We start from the raw sequence: 9,911 nt of genomic DNA, 5'->3' as shown, positions 1-9,911 counted from the left end.
TTTTTACTGGTAAGCATGTGGATCACCTCATGGGCTTGAATGATGTTATTTAAGATTTGTCTGCCCTCCACATAACCTGATTGTTCCTCTTAAACTAAAGAAGGAAGGAGAGGTTGAAGTCTATTTTCCACTACCTTAGAGATTATCTTGTAAACCACATTGCATAAAGCTATGGGTCTATATTTGTTTGTAGTTTGGGCCAATTCCCATTTGGGGATCAAAGAGATGAAGGATGTATTGAGGGCTTTTAGGATCGTTTTACTGGATCTGGAGTCTTCCACTACATCCAGAATGTCCTGTTTAACAATGTGCCAACAAGCTTTAAAGAAATCCACATTGAAACCATCCGGACCTGGTGCTTTGCAGTTCTTCATATCTTTGAGGACCTCACTAACTTCCTCTTCAGTAACAGGTCTGTTGAGATTAAAATTATCCTCTCTAGACACTAACTTGGGAATATGCCTTGTAATTTCCTGGATGTAATGTTCTCTATCTGGATTGTTTTCTCGGGTGATATTTCAGAAATACTGTACAAGCATGGCTTCAATACTCTTATGGGTGTTCTGTAGTTGTCCATTCTCATCCTTTATCGTTGATATTCTATTGTGTGCTCTGTTGGCCATCATGGATCTGTGGAAGAATCTTGTATTCCGCTCTCCTTCCTTGAGCCATTTCACTCTAGATTTTTGCTTCCAGAATATTTTCTCTTATTTGCATAAATTATCCCATTCAAGGTGATAATTGTCAGCCTAGTCACTTTTGACTTTGTCAAAGTCGTCTTTGATCAGAGCCTGGTTGAGTTCTTGTAATTTGATTTCCAAAGAGCTTTTGTTCAAAAAAATGTTGACAAAATCCTTTTTGTTCCACTCTTTTAGTTTGAATTTAACATGCTTATGTCTTTTGTGAAGGAGGTACATTTTCAAGCCCTGGAATTGCAAGTCCTCTGACCACCATTTTTTGATATTGCTGATAAAATCCGAGTGAGAGAGCTAAATATTCTCAAATCTGAAGGGCGTGTTCCTGGGAAAAATCAAACCCTTGATTTCCAGTTGAATCGGCCAGTGATCGAAACCTCTAAAGGGAAGGACCATTGTTGTAATTTCTTTATCTGTAAGCAATAGCTCCTCTGAAATCATGAACCTATCCAATTTGGAGGCTACCTGTGCCTTACCTCCTCTTTTGTTGTTCCAAGTAAAAAATCCATTGTTAAGGTCTGAATCAACCAGTTTCATCTCCTCTTTGAAAGTTTGAAATGCTAAGGAGTCTATGTTGAGTGCTCTAGTACCTCCTTTTTTTCCGAGAGCGATTTGATCATATTAAAGTCCCCTCCCATGATCTAAGGCATCCCAGCATGTCTGTGCCTAAGATCAATAAGGGAGTCGAACAATTTGAGTTTGTCATCTATTCTTTGAGGACCATAAACATTCGTGACCAGGAAGGTATTTGATTCCCCCATTGGTTGAATGACCACTGATAAGTAGTTTCTAGATGCTTATGCATCTGTTATGTTGATTTTCCTTGTGTTCCATCGAGTAAGAATGCCTCCCACTGTGTTTTCAGCTTTAACCTCTAGGAAATCAAATCCATTGAGCCATTTGCTGTGGATTTGTTTTATTTTCTGGATTGAACATTTCATTTCCTGGATGAATATAACATATGGCATTTCCAATTTCATTTTATGACTGAGCATTCTTTGTTTTCTTTTACTACCTAGACCTCTGATATTCCATGATGTAAGCTTCATATTTAAAGATTTGTAAATGAGTAACTAGTTAGGTCTTTCATCTTACCTGAGTCTATCATTAACATGCCACACTCCATCAAGACGTCCTTCTGCTTTTTCCTACCTCTATTTTTTCCTGCATTTCTTGTTGCTAATCCTGGAGTAGTTTTCATTACTTTAACTCCTGTGTGTTCCATTTTTCCAATGGTTTTTTCATTAACTAAATCTCTTTCGTGAGTTTTCCATAAGAATAACTACTGAATTTTTTTGCAGTCTTCTTGGGGTAGTGAATCTATCCCTCCCGTGGATTCCTGCCTCAGGAACCCTTCCAGATCTAGATGTTCCTTCTCTAGAATTTCCAGAAGCTCATGATCTTCCAGATCTGTTTCACTTTGGGTCATCTCCTAATCCATCTCGAGTTCCGATTCACTCGATATGGTATATTTCTTATTATCTATCTCTTGTGATGGGTTGCAATCTTCTTTAATCTTCGTTTCCATTCCATTAGGGTTGTCCTCCATAGATTGGTTTTCATTTTCCATTTCTATATTTTCCACTAGTATCTAATCCCTATTTTCACTAACCTTTTGCTCCGCATTATGTAGTTGCCTTGATCTTTTTTTGCTGCCTTTTCCTCTACTTATAACTTTCTGGAAGCTATCTGTATCCTTCGTTTCCTTAGGTTTGCCTTTATTGTCTTTTTGACTAAGGGGTCAATCTGTGAACAAGTGTCCATGTTCATGGCATTTACGACATCTGAACGGGATATGCTCATAGTCTACTGTTTGAACCCATTCCTCATCAAAAACTTCCAGGATGATTTCATCCAGAAGCGCTCCTGATAGATCCATTTCTACACAGATCCTAGCATAGGAAGTGTATTTGCCCCTTCTTGTGGCTTCCGAAGCTTTGACAAAACGTCCTAGTTTGTTACCTATGGCAGCAAGTGATTCAGTTTGCCAATAATCAAGAGGAAGAGAATAAAGTCTTACCCAGACCGAAACCAAAGTGAAAGTCTCCCGCTCTGGCACAAAGTTCATCTTCCAAGGCCGCATATAGAGGCCAACTGCTGCATAAAAATAGGGTCCTCCTTCGAATATTTTGTCTTTGTCTTCAATGTTTGTGAACACCACAGTGAAAAATCCCTTGGACCCTAGATGCAAGTCTATACTTCCTTTGGGTTTCTAGTGATACTTGATCCATAACTGCAACGCCTTTTCTGTGGGCCATAATCCCATAAACTTGCAGATTATAGCGTAGGTCCCCATGTGTTCTCTGTGTTCCTGAAGCGTAGGATCGTTTAACACCACTCTAGGAGTGACCTCCATTTTGGGTCTGCACGGTCCCTTTTGTTTATTGTTCCTTGTGCCCTGGCTTTTGTCTTCTTCTTCTTTGTCTTTAGTACTGACATTTTCCTTGGGTCTGCCCCCCTCTGTATCCTTTTCACTATTACTCTGTTCCCCTTCCTCCGAATCTTTGACTTTGCCCAGAGGGGACTTGCCTCTATTGGCCACAACAGTTTTGTAGGAGGGAGGGGAGCTCCCTCCCCTGCATTTCTCCATTAGTAACAGTCGTTGAATCTCGTCAAACCCTTACGACGTGATTTTTCTCCAGTCCACCGTCCCGAAAGCAATCTGATATGAAACATATTCAATAATGTATAATTGCTTGATATTTATAATGTATAATTGCTTGATATTTTTAACGTTGTAAATTAACCCTTTTAAAGAATATTATTATTTTTTTCAATAAACGAACTTATTATGAACTTTTTTTATTATTATTAATGACACTAAATCTAAATAATAATTATTTTTCATTAGTTTTTAATACATAAGTATTTAAATCTAAACATAAATAAAAATTATAACCTATCCGCTTTAAAAAAAACTTAAAACAAGCTAATAGAATAATAAAACAATATTTTAAATTAAAAGTTACACATTAACAAAAAAAAAAAGCATTACTAAATAGTGGAATATCAGAACACCATCAATATATGGAAAAAAACGCATTTAGTATATAATATGCACTCCAGACTCACAAACAAACCAAACAAACATTGCATGGATCCGAGGAAGTATTCATTGGAAGGAAAATTTGTTACGGTCAAAAGGAATTTAGTATATAATATGCACTCCAGACTCACAAACAAACCAAACAAACATTGCATGGATCCGAGGAAGTATTCATTGGAAGGAAAATTTGTTACGGTCAAAAGGAATTATAATAATAAACAGAAGCAATTTACGTTAAGAATTGTGATAATGATTCTAAAGTTTACAAAGGTACATAGAGGTCTATTTGAATAGGGAGTTTTTTATATTTTTGAATTTGAATTTGTGATAGTAAACACATACTCATGTAATTAAAATATTACTAATATGTTGATGATAAATAATATAAAATTATGTTGATTGAATTTATTGTGGAATGATTTTTATTTCAATTTAAAGTAGATAAAGATGTGTTGATTTTTGTATTTTTTATTTTTTATTTTTTTGAATTGAGGATCTAGATTGATTCTCAAGAGAATATGTTTAGTCTTAATGCTTAGCAATTGTTGTAGTGTATTACAAAGTTTGTAAGATTGCATTGGCTTTTAATAAATTAAAAAAATTAGATTTGTGGTTTTCTCACAATTTTCCTAAGAATCTGACATTATTCCAATTCTAATAAGTTCATCATTATTATTTATAACATTCATTTATATGTAAGAAAATTTGATTTAGCAAAATGGTCCATTACTTTTAAAAAATTTAAAAATTTAGATTAGTGGCTCCCTACCCACCAATATTAAAGAGTATGTTAGGTTGCATTGAATTTTAATAAATTAAAAAAGAGCCACCCACCAATATTAAAGAGTTTGTTAGGTTGCATTGACTTTTAATAAATTAGAAAAAATTAGATTCATCTGGGCTCTTGGCCCACTAATTTCCTAGGGTATTGAGATTATTCCAATTCTAATAAGTTCCTTGATGATAAATTTCCTCATTATTATTTATAGCATTTATTTATAAATGTGTCCATTACTAAAGGATTCTTTGTATTGCAATAATTTTTTAGTTATATCTATAAAATTTTCCATTATATCAATAACATTAATGTGATTGTACTAATTTATAAAAATTCATCAGATATAAATAATAGAAAATAATACCTTCTGATTGTATTCCTAATATTTGTACAGAATCTTTCTAACTACATAACATTAACATGAGTTATTTTATTAGCAGAAATTGGCGTATAACATTTGTAGATGATAAAAGAAAATATTAAGGGCCCAGCTTATTTGATCTTAACAATAAGCCAGTACATTAAAGCTATCGGTAGGTTGAGCCAAACAACTATGGAATAATCATGGAGACGAACAAGAAAACCAGATCACCAAGATAAACTGCCTGTGGATTAAAAAAAAGTACAATGTTGCAACACTATATTTTAAGTTCTTTCCGCCATTTTTCCGAGGAAAATTTTGGGCTTTAAAGATATTATTGCTACAGCCATATTTCGTCTGTTCGAAATAAACGCGTTTGATGTTGCTTTCATTACATGCTACTGCATGTTTCGACTTCCCATGTCGTAGGAAAATCTCCGTCAAATAACATGGGCTGCCCTAAAAAATCTCTGTTCATATAATCCTCAAGTTGTAGCGGATCAGATAATTTTTCGTACAGTGCAAATTGTTGATAGTTTTCAAAGTCATCCTCGAAGTGCCAGTTTCCACCAAGGGATTTAAGATTGCGGTTCTCCGACAAACCATCCGATGTTTCCTTTGGAGATATACATACTTCGTCCTTCAACACCAGAGCAGGGCTCGGGGGAATTCCAAGCTCGTCATCTGAAGCCTCCAGGAGATAACACAGATCATCATTGTCTCGGATTTGGTCTTCGTTGCCGCTAGAAATATCAAACGCCACCGAATTCTCCGTGGAGTTCAACACAGGATTAGAAGTCGCTGCAACTTCTTCCTTCAGGCTTCTCATCACTCCATTTACGAGCTCCCCGCTGTGAGCGCATTCTACTTCATCGTCTGCTAAGGTCTGGTCTAACTGCACGAGCTGAAGAAACTGCTCTCTTTCTTCGCCGTGAAAGCGTTTCGGCTCCTGCACGACAATGTAATCTGGCGGACCCTCGGCCTCACCGCAGCGTTTTCTGAGTGTTTGAGACATGATTGAGAGGTGGCCGAGAGATTCGAACTCGGAACACAACGATGGTGGAGACAAGACGGTAACAATAGTTCAGCTGCACCGTCAACTGCTTTTTCTGTTATTATTGTCGAAAAGGGTTTCAGAGTCGATATGAACGCTGCAGTTGGCCGGAGTAGGTATGATGCACAGCCTGTTACCTTCTTCTTATACAAGCAAGGCAGGACACAGCAGAAATTATGTATAAAAATAGATTAAATTGGAACGGCATGAATGGGAAGGGTATTGCAGGCAAGCACGGCTCTGGCCTGCCATCTTCTTCTCATTAAATATTGTTAAATAGCCTGCTTCAAGACAGAGACGTCGATTTTTCAATCAATTGGATCACGAAAAGACCGCCCAACAATTTTCACATGAGGAGGGAGGTGAGAGATTTACTGAACACCAAACTTAACATTCCACCTAACTCAGGATTATATTTAGTGTTTAGCAGCGTGCGAGTACTCTCCATTCCTATCGTCGCCCATTTTGATATCTCAACTAACTAATAGTTATGCCCGGTTTGTAGTACATGACTCACTGGCTATTTTATTTAGTTATTTATTTTAAGCAATAAATTAAGCATATTCCATGTCTTTCGTCCACTCTCGATATATATATATGAATGCTTGATAAGGATATAAAATGATAAAATCGAGAGTTTGTGCTCACAGGAATCCCGTGGGTTGACAATGACCGAAAAACTTTTAATTATGATATATAATTCAATATAAGTAAATAACTAACCACCCATGTTAATATTTTAAATAAAGGGGATAAAATTGGAAAATATATTTTTATTAAAAAAATATATCTACAAAGGTGATGACTTCTTTCAACTTTCACTTCAAAAATTATAATGATTAATATATTATGTTATGGAAAACGATTTATAAATGTTAAAATGCAAAACAAAACATTGCATATTAATATATGTGAAATGTGGTTTTTTGTTATTAGAAGATGTGACAGGAATTTGGGTCCCCTGTCACTAGAGTTCTACGAAATCATGAAATCAAAGTTTTATAAAATTGTTAGTCAATGGCATCAGGGTTTCTGGATAGGATTCTCATAAAATTGAAGGCTTGATGATGATGATGATGATGGTGGTTAACGTCCACTGAGATCAAATTGGTCTATCGGACCTACAATTTTCTTAATTTTTACTTGTCTGGCTCCTCGTCTTTCTTGGCGAGATTGGTGTTGTAGCTTTCTTTTTTTTCTCTACGGTCTTCCAACTTCCTTTATCTTGCATCTCCTTCATCTCTTCTGGTTCTTGGAGCATTGGTGTCTTAGCTTCGCGATCTATTGTGTTCGTTCTTTTGAAGATAGTCGGAGAAGAAGTTTGGTCTGGGAGATCTGCTTTGCTGTTAAATGAAGATTTATTTTCTGAGTTATTCGAATCCTCATAACTGTTGATTTGCTGGGGCGGGATTTCTCCTTGCTTGTCTTGAGAGTTGTTTATTTCTTCTCTGCTTTCTTGTGACTCAGAGTTTTCTCTAGAATATTCTTCTTTGATGACAGTGTAGTGTTCTTTTTGTGCTCCTTCCCACCATGTAGATCTGTGGTGGTTTTTTCTAGCAAAATTTTTCTCAGAGGCTTTTGGGCAATTTTTGGCTAGATGCCCTGTCTCAAAGCAGGATCGACATCTGAAGAGGACACTTTCATAATCAAGTTTCTGGTTCCACACATAGTCTTTACTTGTTAGGTTTATTTCAGCTGGGAATCCAGTGCTGAAATCCATTTCCACACAGATGCGTGCATAGGTGGTTCTGGCATATTCCTCTGTTTCTGGGCACCTGCAGTAAAATTTCCCAATTGCATTTCCGATGGCTTTTAGTGAGGAGAGATTCCAGAGATGCAAGGGTAGGCTTGGCAATCTCACCCAAACTGGTGCTGAGGTTATCACTGCTGTAGAGGGATCGAATGATGGGTCCCATGGCTTCATGAATAGCCCTGATTTTTCCCAAAACCAAGGGCCGGAATCTAGAATACATTGTCTGCTTTCAGGATTTTCAAAATCTACTATAAAGAAACCCCTAGCACAAGGGTAGATATTAATTTCATCAGAAATGACAGGCTTCCACACCTCTGAAATCCAATTGTGGAGTGCTATCAGCCGCGGCCAAAAACCATTGAACCGGCAAATTAGGGCACTTTCGGAAAACTTCAAAGCTTCATCGAGTGAGGCCTGAACTACTTGGATAGTGGGAGCTGGGGCTTCACTGACAATATGGGCAGGAGATTGCCCTCCAGAGGCGGGTGAGCCACCAGTGATTTTTGCGAAGCTCGGAGCCATATTTTACTTGACCGTAGAACCCAGCCTTAGAGAAGATAAGATTAGATCTAGATCTGGCCGCAGAAAATTAGATTGAGCAGCCTAGATCTAGATCTAACCGTAAAAAATTAGATCGAAATGCAATTACCTTCAAAAATACTACTGGACGACCTGGAGCCGCAGCCGCAGAAAGACGCGGAGACCTGGGGAAAGACGCAGAGATCTGATTTAATAAGACCTTGAAAGACGCGGAGATCTGATTTAATAAGATCTGATTTAATAAGACGCGGAGATCTGATTTAATAAGAGACGCAGCGGAACTGTTGGTATTAGTAATGCCTGAGCCGCAGCCGGAGACCTGGAGAAAGGTGCATGTCCACCAAATTGAAAATCAATAGAGAATATGAACTTGTCATTTGTTTGTGTAGATAACCGACTGAAATGGCATATTAAAAATAAGTTTATTTAAATTCTTTCAATGAAGAAGCATATTGAAAATAAGTTTATCTTAATTATTCTGGAAACGGTCATATCAATGACAATCACTGTGATCACGGTTTGAAATTTCAAGCTATCAAGATGCCGTGCCGCTGGGTCCAAATTTGATTTGATATTATTTTGGTATTTATCATTAGTTTTAAATTTATATGATTTGGTATTTAGTATTTGGTTTTGTTGTTTTGGAAATTTATTATAATTGAATTAAAAAAATTATTATTATTTATTATAAAATAAATATAAATAAATATATTATTATTAGTTAATTTTAGTAATTTATTTATTATTGATTATTTCTTAAATATTTGATTGGATCATAATTTCAAAGGTTGTATCATAGTCTTTGTACCATTTAATAAGTGCTTCGGATTTTTTCTAAAATTGTTATTATTTAATATTAAATAAGTATAAATTATTACATTATTATTAGCTAATTTTAGCAATTGATTTGTTTACCATTGATTATTTTTCAAATATTTGATTGGACCATAATCTTGAAGGTCTTATTGTAGCCTTTGTGCCATTTGATAAGTGCCTCAGATTTAAAAAAAAATAAGACTTTTCATGTTTGAAAATAAACAATTTTGTTTATTTAATATAAGGTTTTGAACAATATAGAAATAATATGTATATATATATTACATGGTTTGTTGAGGTAGTTACGTCCAACAACAATTTTAGAATATAAATGGTTTCCCTAACCATTTGGATGCAAATTTTCCGCTTCATATATCAATTTGTATTTTTTCAAAAAACATAACATAGACTTAATGGTAGGGACTACCCTGCCCTACAACACTTGTTATTAAGGAAAGTGATAACAAACGAGATGATACATTGGGTTTTAGCTTATTAATCAATTTTGTTACATCTAGGGAAGACAATATATTTATAATATTTCTAAGAAGGTGAGTATCCATTATAATCATCACTAATACTCAATGTAATGATATTTTTTGGAATAATCATGAGGCAAACTAAACTGATTATTAAGAATAATAAGTATTTAGAAGTGATTATTCTAAAATTAGTTATACATTATTAATTTTAGGACTTGGTTGATGCTTGGATTTTGTTATAAATTGTAACTCAATTTTGAGTAATGTGATCTATGAGTGTTCTTTGTTTCTGAGATTGATTAGTCTCTACATGTTTATTACTTATATTGCTATCAAACATAGAGAGAGATAGGGTGTAAGGTCATGCATGATTTGTTGAGGAATCA

General features: G+C 35.5%; 1 protein-coding gene across 1 annotated transcript; it reads right to left on the bottom strand.

The window, feature by feature from the left end:
- Positions 1–5,138: 5,138 nt before the first annotated feature.
- Positions 5,139–6,085, bottom strand: LOC149170956 (uncharacterized). Its single transcript, XM_089427390.1, has one exon. It carries the CDS (start codon positions 5,893–5,895, stop codon positions 5,272–5,274), a length of 624 nt encoding a protein of 207 aa, XP_089283516.1. The 5' UTR covers positions 5,896–6,085; the 3' UTR covers positions 5,139–5,271.
- Positions 6,086–9,911: the final 3,826 nt, after the last annotated feature.

The sequence above is a fragment of the Pinus tabuliformis genome, chromosome 4_2, assembly GCF_031772625.1.
Source record: "Pinus tabuliformis cultivar Carrire ecotype Pingquan chromosome 4_2, CPIR1, whole genome shotgun sequence".
NCBI classification, from domain to species: domain Eukaryota; kingdom Viridiplantae; phylum Streptophyta; class Pinopsida; order Pinales; family Pinaceae; genus Pinus; species Pinus tabuliformis.
Note: the sequence above shows the minus strand (reverse complement) of the source record. Positions and strands in the feature narration are given on the sequence as shown.

Excerpts from the sequence above, each read along its gene's own strand:
- LOC149170956 (XM_089427390.1), bottom strand. The coding sequence starts at position 5,895 with ATGTCTCAAACACTCAGAAAACGCTGCGGTGAGGCCGAGGGTCCGCCA.